This window comes from Osmerus mordax, chromosome 1 (assembly GCF_038355195.1).
Source record: "Osmerus mordax isolate fOsmMor3 chromosome 1, fOsmMor3.pri, whole genome shotgun sequence".
Taxonomy (NCBI): domain Eukaryota; kingdom Metazoa; phylum Chordata; class Actinopteri; order Osmeriformes; family Osmeridae; genus Osmerus; species Osmerus mordax.
In genome coordinates this window covers 11,644,207-11,664,898 of record NC_090050.1, presented here as the reverse complement: position 1 = coordinate 11,664,898, position 20,692 = coordinate 11,644,207, and the positions used below count along the sequence as shown (strand labels likewise).

The 20,692-nt window shown below is 46.6% G+C and overlaps 2 protein-coding genes across 4 annotated transcripts; both read right to left on the bottom strand.

Moving 5' to 3' along the window:
- Positions 1-224: 224 nt before the first annotated feature.
- On the bottom strand, positions 225-9,121 carry prdm2b (PR domain containing 2, with ZNF domain b). Of its 3 annotated transcripts, none has more exons than XR_010877773.1 (5): positions 9,115-9,121; positions 7,070-7,183; positions 2,271-6,847; positions 693-2,127; positions 225-566 (listed from the first exon to the last, which is right to left on the bottom strand). XR_010877773.1 is itself a non-coding variant. In XM_067246185.1 (5 exons), the coding sequence occupies exons 2-5, from the start codon at positions 7,086-7,088 to the stop codon at positions 2,110-2,112; spliced, it is 4,443 nt and encodes a 1,480-aa protein (XP_067102286.1). In that variant the 5' UTR covers positions 7,089-7,183; positions 9,115-9,121; the 3' UTR covers positions 225-2,109. The 3 variants fall into 3 exon arrangements, 2 of the variants coding, with proteins under 2 accessions (XP_067102286.1, XP_067102274.1); XM_067246185.1 differs by having other exon boundaries at positions 225-2,127; positions 2,271-4,195; positions 4,367-6,847; XM_067246173.1 differs by having other exon boundaries at positions 225-2,127.
- Positions 9,122-15,982: 6,861 nt separating this feature from the next.
- Positions 15,983-20,291, bottom strand: LOC136951658 (proteoglycan 4-like). The gene is made up of 4 exons (XM_067246197.1): positions 20,004-20,291; positions 16,988-19,081; positions 16,680-16,785; positions 15,983-16,510 (listed from the first exon to the last, which is right to left on the bottom strand). The coding sequence occupies exons 1-3, from the start codon at positions 20,068-20,070 to the stop codon at positions 16,685-16,687; spliced, it is 2,262 nt and encodes a 753-aa protein (XP_067102298.1). The 5' UTR covers positions 20,071-20,291; the 3' UTR covers positions 15,983-16,510; positions 16,680-16,684.
- Positions 20,292-20,692: the final 401 nt, after the last annotated feature.

Genomic DNA, 20,692 nt, shown 5'->3' with positions numbered 1-20,692 from the left:
ATCTCAAAACAAATGGTTTGTGTCTGTGTCTAAAAGGCAGCCTCTCCACTTCACTCTGACAAATGTCACCGGCATCCCATCCAGTAACAATCACACAGGCTGCACGCAGGTTATGTATGGCTTAGTGTTGCTCTGGTGGAATTATCTGAAAGGGCCACAGCCGTGGACACTGTATTCGAGACGTACAATCTAAGAGGACCTACTCAGAGCTTCTATTCAAGGACAAATTGAAAAAAGTCTTTATTATGTAAATTACAACAGTGTGTTTTACATACGAGGTCAACAGGGATATTTGACTTTGATCATCCTCAAAACACATCAGCTCAATTTCATCTGAGGAGAAAACGATCAAGAATATCTACGCAGGAAGGCAAAACAAACATGATGAAAACATCCCAAGGAAATATAAATTAGCTTTATAATATATTGTTCAATAACATTTTCTCCCTCCAACATGCTGTAGGCATTTGAGTGGGCTGCCCTACGTATTGGTGCTGAAGGGCCGAGGAAGCAGTGATGACTGTAAACACCGCTGGGAGCTCCCCTCCAGCACACAGGAGGATCACCTGGGGCAGAGGCAGCTCCCCTCCAGCACACAGGAGGATCACCTGGGGCAGAGGCAGCTCCCCTCCAGCACACAGGAGGATCACCTGGGGCAGAGGCAGCTCCCCTCCAGCACACAGGAGGATCACCTGGGGCAGAGGCAGCTCACCTCCACCAGGAAGATCGACTCAGAAACAGCCTGTAGTCAGTTATATGAGCATGATAGCTGGACAAGGCTGGCCCTGCGAGAAACTAAAAAAAAATAAAACGTTGAAATCAACCCCTACACCTCCCCCCTCTTCCTCCCCCCTAAATGGATTGTAAATGCATTTCTATAAAATCGAGTGACAGAACTCAGTCTGTCTAGGGTCTTAAATGGTGAAATGTTAAGAGATGTAATGATGCTGACTTGCTTATTCTCTGGGGTCAACCCGGTTTAACAACAGAATTTAACACATTCCATTGTTCACATTTAAAAACTATACATCATTTCAGGTTTCAAACAGTTCAAAATCAAACCAGAATTTGGCAGAGACATCGCTTTTTAAAGTGCTTTCCAACAAGATGGGGCTAATTATACCTATTATTTATGACACATTAAAATGTAAATGTTCACAAAAATGAAAAGAATGAATGGATAAATGGCAGTGTATCCTTTTCCCTGTACTGTATGCTACTAGGAACTAAAACAATCTTTCCCCTTTACTTTTATAAAAACAGTCAAAGTTGTCCTTTTCTAGCTGCAGGTCACACACACTTATAAGCCAAATGACAAACATGACAAAAATATGTCAGTAAGAAAACATGTATGTACACATACATATGCAAACTCACACACACACACACACACACACACACACACACACACACACACTTGTTCCTGAGGACCAATTTAGCAGTTAGAAAAAAAATGCTCTTTTCAGCCCACCCCCTCAACAATGTATTCTCTATAGAGATTAAAATCAAACATACATAATCATTTGTAAATCATTGTATTAAAGTGGGTGCGGGCCACAACATGGGATGCAGAGAAAGGGAACAGGGCCCCGTCTAGTTATACTGTATACTCAGAACATGCATCAAGATTTGTCCAAATGATGAAAACCTCACCTGGGAAGTACGGAGTAGAAAGACCAGAGACTAGATCAGTTTTGGAACTGATATACGTGATTGCCATTTGCAATAGGATTACCTTTTGAACCATAACGGAAACCCCAATGTCAATGTTTTGGGTCAAGTACTGATGTACAATATATATCTCTCTATATATATATTTATATATATATTCTCATTGTCATTTACAGTTTGTATATTTATTTCAGCAAAACTGTCTTAGTCCAGACTAATAGGAAGATGAGTGTCAAGAGGCCTACTTCTCAGCAGCCAACGAGACACGAGAGGGGAAGCAGTCAAGAGTTCACTTCCTGTCACTTTTTGTTGTGACTAAGCATGTCCCGTGCCAACGTCCTCCTCGAAGGGGAAGGTTTGTTCAGCGGTGATTCTCTGGGGAATCTCCACCCTCTCCACTCGCTCCCTGCTGTACTCATGATGAATAGGAATCATGGCTCATTTCTGCAGAGACTCCTGGAGCATAAAACAACTGTTCAGTGACATAGAATTCCAAATATTGTACAACCTCAAACAAAATCTTGAAGTACTGCAAATGCATCTACTATGCAAAGTCTTTATATAACATTAAATAAATAAAAAACAGTGACTGTTATTACCTTAGGGTCTTTGGGCTCCTGGCTGGACAGCTCTTCTGTCTTCACCTCCACAGGACCTGCGAAGCTGGCCAACTGAAGGCTCCTGGTGACTGGCCCGCCTGCCCGCTCCCGTGCCCTCAGGGAGAAGCGCTCTCCCTGGACCTCTTTTTTAACCTGGGTCTGGGACTGCTCCTGGGGAGACTTCACTTCAGACACCTTCTTGGGTGCCACCTCCTTGCCCACTCGCCCCATCCTCCCAGCCGGACGTGGCGCAGGTTCACTGGTGGGAACATCCGAGGAGGATGGGGTGGGAGGCAAGGACTGGGCTTGGCCCTTTCTACCCTTCTTCCCGGGCGGAACCACAGCAGCTGGGAAAGAGGCTGGCCTCTTGGGACGCCCTGCGGCTTTCCCTTTGGTGGCCTGGGGGGGCTCGGCCTCCGGGGCCCCCGAGCTGCGAGCCCGGGTCTTCCTCAGGGGTTTGGACCCGGGCTCGGGCTGCTGGAGCTCAGCGTCTGTGGCTCTCCTACGAAGGCTCATGTTTTTGTCCGATGCTGCGTCGGCCCCGGCTCTCTTGGCCTCCGCTGCCCCCCTCTTGCCCTTTTTGGCAGCAGGCTTCATGGGGCAGCTGACTGCTATGTGCTTGCTAAGGCTGGCAGGGTAAGTAAACTCCCGGCTGCAGTGAGGGCAGACGTGAACTTCCTGCTGCGGTGGTGCCGGCTGTGGCTCCTCCTCCTCCTCCTCCTCCTCCACTTTGACGAAGGTCTTCCTGACCGAGGCGGCGGATTTGTTCCTTTGAGTGATGGCCTTTTGGACCAGCTGGTTCTTCTTCTTGCTAAGGGAAGTCATCCTGGTCTTGCCCGTGGCCTCCTGGTTGAAGTTCAGCCTCTTGGGCTGCCCCATCCTGCGGAAGGCATTCTGCCCAACGCTGCCGGCGATCGCGGCGGTGGCGGCTGGCGACAGGACTCCGTTCTGAGGCTTGACGATCTGCCGGAGGGGGATGGGATTCTTCTTGGGAGTGTAACGCCTCTTGTCGCTGGCGTTGGCACAGGCCAGGATGTGCTTGTGCAGCTCGGGCATGTTGTCGAAGCTGTTGCCGCACTTGGTGCAGCGGATGGCCGTGCTGAAGGTCTGGGGGATGTTGTGAGTGGTGAAGTTGGTGGCCGAGGCCACCGAGGTGGCGTGCGTGCGGTTGTGGTAGGGGAAGGGCGGAGGCTTGAAGCTGGGATAGTGCTGATTGATGCCCAGACGTACGTCGGGGCCTTTGGGCTTGCCCCCCTCCGAGGCCATGATCTTGATGGTGGTGTAGAGCTCCTCGGTCGGGTCGTCGCCACCCTCGTCCCCGTGCTTCCCGTTCACGCTGGGCTCTTCCTCCGCCACGACGTCCATCCCCTGGGACTGGGCTTGTTCCGGGGACTCTGGCGTCGGCGCGTCCGTGGAGCTCTCCTCCGTGGCCTTGCTGGGGTCCGTGTAGTTCTGGGGCCTCAGCTTGCCGCTCTCCACGGCCGCGTGCGTGCACTCCTGATTGGGGTGCAGGTCGGTCTGGTGCTGCTGGAGGTTGCAGAGGAAGGCGAACTCCTTGCGGCAGGCCGAGCAGACGAAGATGCGGCCCACGCCGTGCAGGGCCGTACGGTGCTCCAGCAGGGCGGCCGCGTCGCCGAACAGCTGGACGCAGAACTCGCACTTGTACGGCCAGTCGGCGGCGTGCGCCACGATGTGCCGACTCAGCTCTTTGATGGAGCGGAAAGGCCCGTCGCACACGTTGCAGACGAAGCTCTTGCTGAAGGCGTCGCCGCCGCTGTCCTCCTGCTCCTCGGCCTCCGTCGGTTTGCCGACCGGAGGCAGGGCGCCATGGGCCGTGTCCGCGTGGCGGGGCTCCTTCTTGATCACGGGGGGAGATGGGCGGTCTGACAGAGCAGGGGGAGAGGCTGAGGGGCCAGACAGGGACTCTGACAACACAGAAAGGTCAGAGTGCTGGGATTTACTCTCTGATGCCGTGCCTTTACTGACTTTTCCATTCAGCAAACTGCTGCCGTTTCGAGTCCTCCTGGCCACCCCGGGCTCTGTCGTGGACAGGTCCAGAGAGATGGCCTCTCGAGGAGGACTGGGCTTGGACTGACCGTTGCGGAGATCTCTGACTGGGTCGGGGGTGGGGTCGGGTGACTGGGCCATGAGCTCGTCCTCGCAGTGATCTTCCCCTAACGATGTCTCCTCTGTGTCGGACACAGGCTTAGATGCCGGCTCTTCGTCCCCATGGTCGACGGACGTGGGGGACATTTTGGGCGACAGGACCGGAAGAGATCTGAGTGTGGAGCAGTCGGAGGGCTGGGAGTGAGGGGAGCTGGGCATGCCTGGTGGTGAGGGGATGGTGGGCAGGACCGGGGGAGGTGGTGTGGGACATACCAGGCTGGTGCTGGGCGAGGAGGGGTTCATGGTGACTGGAGTTAAGGATGGAGGAGAGGGGTGGGCCGAGTCAGACACCATGTTGGGTGAGGTACTATGAGAACAGGTGCCCGTACCAGCAGTGTACTGTGAATCTGGGCTTCCCAGGTTTAAGGAGCCATCGTCTGCAGAGGTTGTTAGCCCGGCATACTCACTCATCAGAACCTTCTCCAGCATGCTGGTGTTGGGCTTCTTTTTCTTGGCCGGAGGCTGAACTGCCGCTGGGATGCCCTTTGATTCCAGTTCTTCGGCTCCACTTTTGCGGTGCATGCTCAGATCCAGCACCGATTCCCCCGATGCCTTGTTAGAGCCCTCATTTTTCCTTCCGACAGAGCTGGACAAGTCTAGAGGCTGCTGATTACACGAGTTCCCCCCACTACTGCTCGATGCAGGCCAGCCACGGTTGTCCTTCCCTGAGGGGTTCATGGTATCCCTGTCATCTTTGCTGGTGAGACTCCAGGCAGTGGACAGGTTGAGGTTTTCCAGCTTTGGCACCTTGAGGGTGTAGGAGCTCCCAGACCCAGATCCCGCCTCGCTCTTCGCACTCTCGCCTTTGAGAGCGGGGCTGAGGTGAGGAGACGAGGGAGGGGAGGCCGTTCTCCTCTTGAACCTCCCCGAGCCTCCGGGCAAGGATGTGACCGATACCGGGGCAGTGTGGCTGTCTGTCATCAGTGTGATGGAGGGTTTATGGCTGTCCTGGGTCTGGAGGAGTTGTTTGAGCTTAGGGGACAGGTAGATGGTTTTCTCCTTCTGGAACAGACCTCCCATCAACAGGGTGGAAGAGGAAGAGGTGGAACAGGAAGAGGAGGCGGAGGAGTTCCCAGTATCGGTCTCCATTTTCATACCGGGCATGAGAGGGGGTGTGGACGTCCTCCGTTTCGAGGTGGACTGGCCAATGAGGTTGGAGACCTGGCGAACCGAGCCAGTCCTGGTGTCCACTTTAAGGGCCTGACAGATGTCACTAGGGCTGAGGATCACCGTGTCCAGACCGAACAACGCGGCGGAACTGGAGTCCACCTCGATCACGTCACAGCTGCTGACTGAGCTGGTGGACAGGATCTTACCGTCGATGTACAGGCTGAGGTTCTCCGAGATATTTTTGGATATGTCGACGACGTAGTCGTCCCGGTCCGCCTCGTCCTCGGTGTCGGCACTGGGGACGTAGACGAGCGGCGGGCTGGTGCTGGGGGACTCATCAGGCTGCTGGGGCGGGGTGGGGCTCTCCTGCAGGAGCATGCCTTTCCTGCGGACGCCCTTGGGCAGTAAGTGGCGCTCGTGGATCCTGCGCTGGTGCCTGCGCATGTTGGTGTGCGTGCCGAAGGCTTTGTTACAGTACTTACAGGGATGAAGCTCTTTCGATTCGCCGTTCTCGTCCACGATGAAGGGCCGGTCTCCCTCTACGGAATCCTTCCTAACCATCTCGGAGGTCGGCAAAGGCGCGGCTGGGATTTGAAACGGAGACCGTGCGACCACGTGGTGGCCCGAAGCTGTGACGCGGTCAGGACTCGGACCGTCGACCTGGGCTCTGGGACTGAGCAGGGTGGCGGTGCCGGCCAGAGAGCCGGGCCTCTTCTTTGACACGTTCTCATGTCGGCGCTCGTGCCGCCTTCGTCCAACCTGCGAGCCGAACGACTTTCCACAATAGCGGCATTTGAAGGCGTGCGTTTGCTGGTTCACAGTGGCGTGGATGTGGATATGGCGCTCGAGGCCCTGTTTGGTGGAGAAGTGGCGCTCGCAGTGCTGGCAGGGGTGCGTCTCATCCTGGGCATCAAGGTCAAGGTCGGGGTCAGGGTCTGCCTTTGGTTCAGGTCTCTTTACAGAGGAGGGGGCTGTCTTTGTGTAACACTGAGGGACCCCAGTCATCCCCCCTTCCTCCTCCTCGTCCTCTTCCTCCTCCTCCTCATCCTCCTCCTCCTCCTGAGGGGGGGTGCTATGGCTTTGTGGCAGGACAGGCAGCTCCGGGCTCTCCTCTGGCTCAGCCACGGCTACAGGCTGCTGATGCTCCCCTGGACCCTCATCCTGTTCAACTTCCTGCTTGTCCTCCATTGTGAAAGCCTGGACCTGAGACAGAGAGGGGCCTGGAGACGGCTTGGGCGAGGGCTCCACAGCCTCCTGGGAGGGTCCTGGAGATGACTGCCTCTCCTCTTCCTCATTTGGACCTGCATCAACAGAGTAATGTGTCAATATACATGTGAAAATAATACACCAAAACGATAACACATGAAACAAATGCAGTTGTTTAACAAAACTGAAGCGGAAAGAAAGTTCAAGTCTACAGACAGTATTTGGGCGTATGCTTGACCCAGATAAATAAATGATGTGCTATATCAACAAAACATTGATGACGGTGATGTCTATTCATCCTGGTGGGTAGAACACACCATCCTCTGTGTCCCACATGTCAGTGGTGGAAGACTCAGTTCCTCCTGTTCGCTTGGGTCCTCGGAATCCACCCCAACCAGTCCGTCTGGCTCGCACCAGTAACTTTCTTCGAGCTAGGTGGAAAGAGAAACCCACAAAGCATCCACTTTTCAATTCTGCCAAATTACACTGACTATACAGCATGAATAAGACCTGCAATGCTTGGGATTTCTTTTGTTTATGTTACTACACAGGGACATTTGTCTACACAGGTAGACATTTTCAGGTGTACCTTCATCATGTTGGCTTTGGTAGGTTATTTCTTGTTGCAAATACTAACCAGAATGAACTTAAATCAAACTTGAGTTAATATCAAAGCATATTATTAAACATTGTATTAAGGACAGTAAAATATACTGCTTTAGTCAATCAGGTTTTTCAACAAAAAGAAATATAATTGAATGCATGCAAAATCAGTATACGCAAAGTAATGCTATAGAATAACACTGCAGTGACCAAGATACATTATGCTCCCTGGAGTTGCTGTGACAACAAGGTCATCTGGCCTAGCCTACAAAGCCTGATTCATGCCACCCAGGAACACATGCTGCAGCTCAGTCATCTGACCTGTGCCGTCAAAGGCTTTCTGCAAGCTAAAGCTGCAGGAACGTCATTCAAATCACATAGCCAAAATGTCTGAAAACTGCAAACATTTAGCCAAAGTAATCTGGCCATAACCACAGGCCCACTGACTGACTACATTTAAGTAACATAGAATATCTCCAGAAAAGTTACCTATTGCTATTGCTCAACACACACAGTATGTGTTCTATTCTGATCAAGTCAAGCTGCAAGCTTCCTGTCACCATGCAATTTTGTAAAAAGAATAAACAGTCTGGTATGCACCAATTATACCATGACACCATTATATTTCTGCTGAATATTACTGTAAAGTTTGGGGTTATAAAGTAGATTTCACGACGAAACGACTTGCAGTGCAACAAAACACTCCATCGTGCCTTTTGTATTGTGGAGAGGAAGGGTGGGACTTCAGGGCTTGTGCAACTTCATTCTGGGCCTAGTATCCACAAGCTAACTTCATGCTACTTCAAATTTGCATTTGTTTCGGTTGACAACGTTAGCTAGCTTATTCTCTAGTAGGTATACAAGTAGGCAAAGAAGACAATCTACTCCGTTTCACACCTTCATTTGATATAATAATTATAATGCACATTAAACGATTAACAAGCTAAATTAGACGTCAGTCTTCGAAAGTCTTAAATAGGCTACATTATGTATTGTAAATCTCTTTATATACAAATTACAAGCATATTCTTACAAAAAAGCACAAATAAATAACTTTGAAAGACCATTTGGTACATAGATCATCGCTTTACTTGACCGATATCTATGGATCAATAATTTACTTGACTGAGCACCAAGGCCAGTTTGCCATCATCTCCCCCCTGCCTTGCACGGGATGTCTGGCACGTCCGTGCATGACCTGGCCCGTTAGCTCGCTAACTAGCTTGACAGCTACCCTCCGAGTATCGAGTGAGACAGACGATACCTTGCGAGGCCAACCCTCCCAGGCCTTCTTGATAACCCATCACATCCATGCAACTAAGTAGCAAGGAAGTCGCGCAAAGGTTCCAGTAATTAGGAACTCTTGAGAAAGGTCACATCCCTCGGAACGTCACGAGCAATTTGTGCTGTTCAGCTAACCTGCTAACTGGCTACCTGGCGAAGTGTTGGCACTGTTTACATAGCCAGGTACTAGCTGGCAAAAACATAAGTGTTCATGCGAAAAAGTTATTTAGAAAAGCACAGAGTCCGAGTATCATGACCAGCTCTCTGATTTAGCCATACTGGCTACTAGCTAGCGCTTGGATTCAACTTCGACCGGACTAAAGCTAGCTAGCTGTTAGCTACAACTGGCTAAAGACCACATTTCGTTCGACTGCTATTCTTTGCAAGCTCGTTGTCACATTTGTGACATGGGTAAATACGTGAATAACAACATATCTGTTGAGGAATTTCTTATTTGGTTGTTTAAACAACTCACCTCGTTTCGCCCTGGGTGAGTTTTTCTTGCACAAACTGCTGGCCTTTTCTTCCTCCAATGCAGCTGTTATCTCGGGGTTGTCTTCCCCACTGTACCAGACTAACAGCTCTTCACCAGGTCCTATTGGCTGTCACAAAAGAATGATGAGAAAACGCACCAATCATAGTAAATCTTGCTGAAAGACAGGAGGGACCCATGTGTGTCTGTCCAATCAGTGGGGGATGTAACTCTTAACATTTTGGGACACTTCTGACTGAACTAAAGCAATTTATCAACCCAGCGACGGTGTGACTTATGCCCTACAAAAATCACACTGACATTTGAAATATACAAGCATCACTATGACAACATTTCTGAAAGAGGTAAAAAGTTGAACAATCATTAATAATGTATTTAGTCATGCAGTTAACCATGGCATTGGCTTACCCTTAATACTTTGTAGTAAATAGCTCGATTGATCTCCAGAGGAAAAATATTTTGTTCATGATTGGAGCGTGCCCAGTTAACATACCGTAGCCAGTTACCCTTCATAGGGTCTGTGGCATCCACACACATCCAGCCTCTTGCTGGGAAATATACCTACAGCAACACCGAACCGACACATCCACAAAGAAAAGATCCAATCAAAATTCTTGATGCTATAACTGAACATCACTGTTGTTCTGTTCAATACAATTAAATGAATGCAAACTGAAAAGGTAAGTTCACCAGTATGTCATTGCACCAGCACATTAGAGATACTTTAAGAGGGAGCAATATTCCTCTCATTCTGGTGCGTGCGGACAAATCACACCCAGATGTCTCATTAGAGCTGCAGGTACTGAAATCCGGCTGAATAAGCCCCTTGATCCTTTGCACTGCTGCTACATGATCTCTGACTGTCGCAGGTTCCAGGACTAAAGTCACACTCTCAAGTGTCATTATTTTTAATAGGATCGAATTGAAATGAATATAAATGTTTCCTATTACCTACCTCCCACAGGTAAACATTGCTGGTCACCTGGGATCTCTTCTTCCTCTCTCCTACAAAGGGGCCAAACCTTTTGCCTTAGGGATGAACCTAGAGGCCCAGGCACCTTGAATGAGAAAGGGAATTAATGAGGACATCTTGCCACACACAAGATAGCATCTTGGAAACAGGTATCATTTATTTTCATGGCTGGTAGGAAGAAATTCAGTTTGGGTTGAAATGTGCATACAAACTGTAATTTTTCTCATTTGCATCAGTAAGTACTATGCTAAAACTCTGATAGATTACGGTACCCACATCTCACCAATACGACTTTGATTGACAGGAGAGGGTCTTAGTATTATAGCGCTGGGTAAGCTCTTCCAAATATGGTGCGGAATGTCATCCAGAGTTTCTACTGTCTCACCAGCATCAGCCATGGTTACCTAATGAGCAAACACGCACAATTTCAAGAATCAAATTCAAAAGCACCACAGACTGCTGCTGATGGCCTTGATCATGATCCAGCGTTCACTCTGCTGTTGTACAAGAACTATTACACATTTAAGTTCATGGCTGAATAATATGTATTTTCCTGTCTCAGTTTTGGCTCTAACCTTGGTGAAGGAAGACTGGGGAGAGATGTGTATTCGGTGTACTGGTGAGACATTGTTCTCAGAAAGTGTAGCATTCAAACCCTAAGGAAGTTGGCAGAGCCAATGTGTAGATTAGCCACATGGACCTTCACATCATTAGGAGCTCCTATAATTACCGTTCTGTACAGGTGTCAAACAAGTGTTAACAATTTCCACTATTCACTATTTTCTGTAGTTTAGGCTCAGGAGTAAATCATTCAAGAAATTATGTTAACAAGGCTTTTGAGAGGAGATTCAGTGTGCTCTCACTTCTCTTTAAAAATGTTTTAAGGACAACTCGTTGTTTCCTCAGCCTGTGAGAAAGCCACACAAACTAATACGCACGTAAATTGGATTGCAAACTGGTGAGGTAGAAGTTGAAACTTTGTGTTTGGTGATTTGTAATTTGCACAAAATGTTTAAGAGCCTCAACGCTGCTTTTTGTATTATACATGTTACATAGGCCTATTTTGTGACCTATTCTGTTTGTGCTCACAGTGTTAACCTACTTGAAAGCTGGAATTTATTTCGGGATCAATAAGGTCAATTGAATTAAATACCTCTCCATCGACAAAGTGTCCATTTGATGGGCTGTACGAACATCGCAAATTGCACTAGCCCATCCTCTCAGCGAAGCAGGCCAGACCGACAAGAAGAACTATTCTAACAAATGAAAGATGATATTGCCAAAATCTTGATAGAATGATGCAGTAAGACCTAGCAGTTTGACTATCAGGTTTTATGCATTGAGCATTGACCACCAATTGGTGGTTGCAATATATCGGACAAAGAGAACTGTCCCACATAAAAACAATGATAAAAAAAATACTTTGTGAAACAGCCTACGTTTGTAAATTAAATAGTTGGAGAAACGGCATTATAGGCCATACACTTAGCTAGTATTTGTTTAACAACAGAAAATATCACATTGGCCTTAGACAATGAAATTGCATAAAATTGGATGCAACACTAACATGAAATGCAAGACAAATGTTGGCAGGACTGAGATGCCTTCTGCTTGGTTTGTCTTTTGTCTGTTGCCAACTGCCTAGTTTTGTCCTCCTGTTGTACTGATGTTGCCTGCTTTGTTTTCTCCTGCCTGTATCCTTTGTTCATACCTGCCCGTGTCAGTCTGTGTCCTGATTGTGGTTGTTGTAAATAATGTGTCTTGCTTTGTGCTTTTAAAATTGTTTTATCCCCCCCGACTCCCTATGTTATTAATGCACTGCTTTGTTTAACCTGCTTGTTGGGTGTGCTTTGCCTTCGGCAAGGGCACAACCTTTGTTCTCTCACATATATATTTATTATTTATTTTCGCCCCCCTAAGGATCAGTCAATATTTGGACTACATACACAACGGCGGTGTCAAAAGGTTCGTCTTGTTAGCGATTGCGTTGGTTGTATTTTTATTTACGTTCCGTTGCATGGTTTAAGTAGAAATTGCGTTTTTGTGGTGAAAAGTGAAGCTAACGGTGGCTAATTTGCTAGCCACAGTCACTGACGTTACTAACGTCACTACGTCACTAACGTCACGAAAACACGCGTGACTACCTGTAGCAGAACATTCGTTTAGCATCTGTTAACTTTGGGGATAGCTAGGCTAACTATAGCTTTACTGCAAGGCAGCTGCAGAAACGCCACAAGCAAAGAGGCCAGGGTGATAACTATTTACTCATTTTACTTTGTGATGTGAAACACAATTATGAAATGTAATGTACAATATTAGCTGATATTATTAAGGAAGTAGGCCCACATATACTTTCGGAAACGGTAGTCTGCTATTTCACTGAAGCATTAGCATGACATTAGCCTCTGTTGCCCAGGCAACACATACCACAGTGGTCTATGATGCATTTGTTTTCAATCGTTAAAATAAACATTCCTCACAAATACATTTTCTTTGTAGGATTTACTATGACATTACATTACAAGTAAACGATTTGTGGGTGAAATTATCATCAAACCAGTGTTGCTCATTGCAACGCTGTAGCCTACGCGAGACACACGAAAAAAACATCTAACTTACACAGCTGTTTCGGAAGTCAAACGGCGACAGAACATGTTCGGCACTCCCCTTACTTAAATCAAAAGTCTTTCAATAGGTGAAACTATCTGACTACTAACCTGAACTTCATTGCCACAGCCTAAACTTTGTCAATCTGTTCATGAAAATAATTAATTTCAGCCTAAACCGTACAAAATCGAATTCAACCAACGCAATCGCTACCAAGACGAACACAGCAGTACAGTAGTCTAAGTCTAGTGCTGTACCGTAGTAGTAGAATTTACCGGGGCAGCTTCTCCACACAGGGCTATATCGCATTTTGCGTTGTTACTGACAATGATCGCTACCAGTGAGCTTTTTATGAATGAGCGATTTTCCACTAAATAAATGTCAAGCTTATTTACGTTTTGGGGGGCATATTTTCAGTTAGCAGATGGTACTGTTTGAATCGCGATTCTATCTTCTGCCGGTAACGTCGTAGAATAATCTTCAAAGGGGGTTCTTTATTAATGAATGAATGCAATATGAGTAGGCTAAATTCCTGAAAATATCAGGAGAAGGGAAAACTTAAAAGGACGTTTAAATCACAGAGATTAGGTCCATTTTTACACCGGTCTGCCAAATGTATTCGTTTTGATTCAGCTATGAGGCTGCCTCTTGCAGGGGAAATGAGAAGACATCATATTTCATTCTACACTTCACTCGTATTTTGAGTTGTAAATTAGCAGCAAAAAAAAGGTGTTTTTAAATCTATGTAATATTTATACATAATAAGTAGGCCCTATGCATTTTTATATAAAATATACAGGAATATCAGTTGTAAAAATGGCATTAAAATCCCTGTACAACCGACGCAAGCAAGCACACCCTACAATTTCCCCAGAAATTGTACCCTCTCTAGTTTTTGTTGTTGTTGCTTTGTGTTTTTTTCTGTATGTCTGTACTGCTGTGGTTGTGTGCCGTTGTACTTTTTAACCAGATTTTTTCCCTTAGCCCCCTTTCCCTCAAAAAGCTTGTGCTTTTTTCAGGCCATCATTGTAAATAAGAATTTGTTCTTAATGATCTTGCCTGGGTAAATAAAGGTTTAATAATTTATTTATTTTTAAATCGGAAATTGACACACAAACCGTTTCGTCCGCTTTACATGAATATCCCTAAAAAGAGAGAATTCATTAAAGACCGAGCAATATTCGTGAAAACGTATGCGAATATTTTGGAGAGCCAATACATAAATAAACGCAACAAACCAGTGCTTTTTATTGTTTGACGGCATACCGGCATCTATGTAACCTATTCCAACCTTATCACCGCATCAGATAATAAGTTTCTGGATTTCCATTGTCGCCTACAGGGTTCATTGAGATAGTCATCTTTACAATTTTCTCACATACCTGTTATATTTTGCCGGCACTTGTGATATGTGGTCTACCTGTTTTCCATCAGCTGAAAATGGCGGATGGACACTTGAGTCGAAAGGCTCTTCAATCTACTCTCCGTTGGATGTAGACTTGAGAGGCAGCTCGTGCAACCGTGACTATTTGGCAATGTTCAGTATCCCACTGTGACGATGAGTCCAGGGAAAGTTTCAAATAAATCTGTTGCAAAAGATTGTTGAGAGTGACACAATATTCTCCACGGGCACTCTGATGCAATCAACCTGCTATCTGCTTAAAAAATGTGCTTAGTAATGTTATTAGCCCATGATAAGCCCATTTAATTTACCTGCTTAAATATTAAAAGATCACACACACTATTAAGGTTTATGCATATCTAATGTCAGCATCCTACTATATAGGTTCTGATGGGATACACAATTAGTAAATCAAAAGATAAGAAGAAAATGCGCAGAGAAGCTGTATGACAGGCATCTATAAACTTTATGATTTCAGCCACAGACAGAAAATTACAATTTTCACATTGGTTGGTTTTGGTTTTTCACAACAATGCCACAGTAATCTAACATTAAGAGTAAATGTGTCAGTACAACATGCTTGGTCTACAACACTGAAGATCTACAAACACTGTGGAGAGGATGTTGTCTGGTCCAAATGCAGTCTCAAAATGGTTTAACCCCTTCAATTTGGGGTGAATTACATTCAATTAATCTAAAACACATTTACTTATCGAACTTAATCATATTTTATTGTTCAGTGTACAAAGCTTCAAGACCTAATCTTTATGGGAGGTGTTAAAATGTAACACTTTTTTATGCTAATGCTTAGCCCCTGTGGCCACTAGAGGATGCTGTAATCCTGGTCAATAACAGAATAGCAGTCTCCCCATTCCATGCCAGTCTATTTTCATAACAAGGGCTTCATACGGTACAGTACAGTAGAAGCAAGACTTTGGGCAAACTGAATGTGGTCCTGCACTGCCCACCCTGTTCTCATTCTATTCATTCATGAGTTAAAGTCAACGCTCCTGTCTGATAACGGTTGCTTTGAATGGTCTATAATGAGCCTTATATATGGTCCTCATGTGGGTCATGTTAAATACTTCATATCCTAAGTTGGTTATTATGTGAATTCAAGGCACTGCTTCAGCACACCACCACCTCCATAATGTCACTGAGTCAGTCTAACAGGATAACATTTAACCAGATGTGAGGACCACTTTCATATACCACTAGCCCTCACCTGTAAAAAGATATGCAATAAGTCATCCACCACACACACACACACACACACACACACACACACACAAATGCACGCACAAACACACGCACACACACACACGGGTCATCCTCTCATTTCTACCAGCCTAGCTCAGCTGTCAGAGTTACTCCAGCTTCCCCCTGACAGCAGTGAAACTCGTGGACGTCCATTATATGTCCACACCACACGTGTCCTGTTCTAGAATATGGCCCGGCCATATGAGCTCTTCAAGGGCCGCATACAGAACATCGTGTCCCCTACATACATACAGCGTTTAAGCGTGTGTGTGAGCTGGGCTGGTTTGTAAACAGTATATTTTGCGCACACAGCAACATGCCACTGTGTGAGGGATATGGGACCTCCTTCTATGTTAGTCATAGAATGACAAACTATCAGTATACAGTATGTACGCAAATGCAATACCTAACCCACCAACAGACCAATATGTCCAGAAGAAGTACTATTAAAGATGGATTGTTCAAACTATAGATTCTACAGTTGTAATATCACAAAGGCAGTTTGTAAATATATTTTTATGAATAAAAGAACACAAAACACCATTATTCTTAAAGATTTGACCTCAACGTATAGATTTGACCTTCATATAGATGAACACCAAAACAAGTTGACCTTTTGTTTGTGTTTAATATTTGCGTGAGACATAATTAGATCTGCTGTATTCAAGTTCAATATTGAGTATAATAATCACGTAAAAAAACATAGATTACACTTTTATATGAATATTTACAATATTCATGCCACCCCAAATGCAAAGAAAACATATTCCCCTCCTTAGATATATTTAATTCCATTCCAGTTTATAAATAGCGATACACACACACTGACAGTGGGTGGTCACTGTCTTATAACTAGTTCCTTGGGCCTTAGCGTCACATTTAGTTCTTAAACTGGTATTGGGTCAGGACACCTATTTCACCTATTTATATACATTCATTTTCCACCCTTGGGGTGGGTGTTTGGGAAATTACCCCTTTCTTGGCAGTTCAAAATCTTGGATCTAATATCTGGAGTGTGGGAGTTTGTGCTTCCAGTTGACTTTTAAAAAGTTCAGTCCAGTGAAGTTGATACTGCTTTAGATTCCAGCACATCCAGACAGTCTTTCCATCGGCCAAATGTTAGTTACTTCAACAACCTGTTCGAAGATAGAAAAGATTGAAATAATTTTTGACAGCTGGTCACAAGTTAGCAGGAAAATATACGTATATATGTTTTGGCAAAGTAGGGGCAAATTCAAGTCAGTGGCTAATTCTGATCTTACAGATACTTATACTGCCTACGTCAAACTTCCATCCAGCACTCACCGATTTCAACGCATCTTCCTGGACACAGCACTGCCTACTGATCCAACAGCGATGAGCGACAACAGCGAGAGAAATGCTGCGCCTAGCACCAGTCCTCTGCTCACACCTGCGGTGGCACAAACCCAAACCCTGGTTATCAGTCACCAAATAAATGTTTCAACTATTTTAAACACCTTGTGTGGCTCAACAAAGAGAAACACATGATACCCAGGAGATAATGTTGGGACTACTAACTAAGATTCATAATAGTCAGACCTGTTTGTGTACTATTACACTTATGATGTGGGAAGCTCTGTGAGTGTTCCTACCGGTAGATTCCTGTTCCATCAGTATGGCTGTGGCTCCCATACCCTCTGTGACCTTTTCTGTAGCCTTTGTGGCAGCAGGAGCTGCTGGGGCAGGAGGGGCGGCCTCCACCTCGGGGCAGTGACAATCTGGAGCCTCAGGTTCGACTGGAGTCTCTGTTGGGACCTCAGGTTCGACTGGAGTCTCTGTTGGGACCTCAGGTTCGACTGGGGTGTCTGTTGGGACCTCAGGTTCGACTGGGGTCTCTGTTGGGACCTCAGGCTCCTCCTCTTCTGGCTCAGGAACGTCTGGAATTGTAAGCTCAGTTGGGGCCTCAGTAACCATGTCAACAGGGACAATTGGAACAAGTTCCTCTGGAGCTGGTTCCTCTGGAACAACTTCCTCTGAAGAATGTTCTTCTTCCTCAGGTATAATAGTATCAGGTTCCACTGCATCAGGTTCTTCAGAACCTGGTTCCTCTGGAGCTGGTTCCTCAGGTGCAACAGGAACAGGTTCTACTGCAGCAGGTTCTTCTGGAGCAGATTCCTCTGGAGCTGGTTCCTCAGGTATAACAGGAGCAGGTTCTACTGCAGCAGGTTCTTCTGGTGCAGGTTCTTCTGGAGCAGGTTCCTCTGGAGCTGGTTCCTCAGGTGCAACAGGAACAGGTTCTACTGCAGCAGGTTCTTCTGGTGAAGGTTCTACTGGAGCAGGTTCTTCTGGAGCTGGCTCCTCAGGTATAACGGGAGCAGGTTCTACTGCAGCAGGTTCTACTGGAGCAGGTTCTTCTGGAGCTGGTTCCTCAGGTGCAACAGGAACAGGTTCTACTGCAGCAGGTTCCTCTGGAGCTTGTTCCTCAGGTGCAACAGGAACGGGTTCTGCTGCAGCAGGTTCTACTGGAGCAGGATCTTCTGGAGCTGGTTCCTCAGGTGCAACGGGAACGGGTTCTACTACAGCAGGTTCTACTGGAGCAGGTTCTTCTGGAGCTTGTTCCTCAGGTGCAACAGGAACAGGTTCTACTGCAGCAGGTTCCTCTGGAGCTGGTTCCTCAGGTGCAACAGGAACAGGTTCTACATCAGCAGGTTCTTCTGGAGCAGGTTCTTCTGGATATGGTACCTCTGGAGCTGGTTCCTCAGGTAAAACAGGAACAGGTTCTACTGCAGCAGGTTCTTCTGGAGCAGGTTCTTCTGGATATGGTACCTCTGGAGCTGGTTCCTCAGGTAAAACAGGAACAGGTTCTACTGCAGCAGGTTCTTCTGGAGCAGGTTCCTCTGGAGCTGGTTCCTCTGGAGCTGTTTCCTCTGCTGCAACAGGAGCAGGTTCTACTGCAGCAGGTTCTTCTGGAGCAGGTTCCTCTGGAGCTGGTTCCTCAGGTATAACAGGAGCATGTTCTACTGCAGCAGGTTCTTCTGCAGCAGGTTCCTCTGGAGCTGGTTGCTCAGGTATTACAGGAGCAGGTTCTACTGCAGCAGGTTCTTCTGCAGCAGGTTCCTCTGGAGCTGGTTCCTCAGGTGCAACAGGAACAGGTTCTACTGCAGAAGGTTCTTCTGGAGCAGGTTCTACTGCAGCAGGTTCTTCTGGAGCTAGTACCTCTGGAGCTGGTTCTTCGGGTATAACAAGAGCAGGTTCTACTGCAGCAGGTTCTTCTGCAGCAGGTTCCTCTGGAGCTGGTTCCTCTGGAGCTGGTTCCTCTGCTGCAACAGAAGCAGGTTCTACTGCAGCAGGTTCTTCTGGAGCAGGTTCCTCTGGACCTGGTTCCTCGGGTATTACAGGAGCAGGTTCTACTGCAGCAGGTTCTTCTGGAGCAGGTTCCTCTGGAGCTGGTTCCTCAGGTATAACAGGAGCAGGTTCTACTGCAGCAGGTTCCTCTGGAGCTGGTTCCTCAGGTATTACAGGAGCAGGTTCTACTGCAGCAGGTTCTTCTGCAGCAGGTTCCTCAGGTATAACATGAACAGGTTCTACTACAACAGGTTCTACTGCAGCAGGTTCCTCAGGTGCAACAGGAACAGGTTCTTCGGAATACACTTCCTTTGGGGCAGGTTTCTCAGCATCAACCACTTCCTCTGGTGCAACATGTGCAAACTCTTCTGGTATTGCAACCTCTGGGGCTTCCCTGATAACTTCAGAGATATCAAAAACATTAGGATATTCTAAAATGCCATCATGTGCTGTGGCATGTTCAGTCACATCTGGTGTCAGATGTTTAGCATTGAGAGCATGATTTATTATGGCAGATTTTGAAATATGATTAGTAATACCCTTTAGTTAACAGTGCAAGTAGGTAACTATTTCATCCAATACAATACTGTTTGCGATACTTATTGCATTATACTGTTGAGTAATATTAGTCAACCCATGAATAATAAATAAATAAAAAAAGTTTATAGATTGATTCATTGACAGTGCAAGCTGTACACTGCTCGAAGATCTACCCTGGCTAGTCTCTACTGAATCGTGGAACATTTGAAAGGTTGAAAGTTAAATATAACAGTTGAAAGGAAGTCCAACACTATACCAGATGGGGCACATACTGTATATGGGGGCTGTTGGTGGTGGGGGAGGAAGGAGGGGCAAGAGGGCTCCAAGTTTAGTTCAAGGGAAGAGAAATACATCCCTCTGTCAGTTTAGCACCACACTTCACTTCAGACAGGGGCATGATTCAGGGAGATAAACACACATATACGATACAGGAACGGTGTGTAAGGTGTGTTGCCGAGGAACACCTTACAATATGTTACTGTAACTATTATGTCACATACAGCCAACTGCATTGAAAGAAGAGAGCTGTGGGTGCTCTCATTAGTAACAAGGGTCTGCTTACACACAAGACAAAGCTTGTGTGATACATCTGTAAATACAACCATTGTGATCTGAGACGGATCAAAACGATTACAGCATTTCCACACACCTGCGTGTCAAATCAATATCTGGAAATGCCACCGAACAAGAAATATTGACTGGTGACTCAAGTCTAACACCGTAGCTTCCCAACTTCATAACAAGGCAACCGATAAGACTGATTTCAGAGATGCCGTGACTTACATCTGGGAGCTGTGGAAGAAAGGTGCACAGCCAGGGCCAGCAGAAGCAGCTGTGGAACTCTCATCATGGTGACTGTCTGTGTCTGTCTGTCTGCGGTGCCCTCTGTCCCTCAGCAGTCAGAATGATCACACTGAGTCGATACGAGCGTTGCCGAGAGCTGCAGCAGGGGAAGCCCCTGTCCCTCTTCTCGTCTCCCTCTCAGTCACTGCTGGCAACCGGAGCAACTTCACCAAGCCACAAGCTCACACGCTGGTCTGTGGAGATGGCAATCCAGCAGCCTGCTGAAAGGGAAGGCATGTGAGGTGGAGAGAGGGAGGGTTGGGGGTTGGGGTTATGGGGGTGTCACTGAGGGCATTATAAGTCAAGTGGTTGGGTGATAGACAGGATGGGAGGGTCCTATGAGAAATGGGAGGGTCAGGGGGTCTTCTGCAATAGACCATTGGTCTGGAATCTGGAGTGATATACCGTTCCTGTGCAGGAACGTCACATGTTATCCACGTGGAAGAGAACAAGAGTTTGATGGCGAGAACCAAACATATTAAAAAAACAAAATTAATAATCAGACAATGAACTGTGCTCCACAGCAACAAGTACACTGATCTATGCAGAATGTGGAAGATAACATCCACAAGCAACATGTTTTGAACACATTTAAAGTACAGTATATCTCTAGGTTTTCAACTGATCTG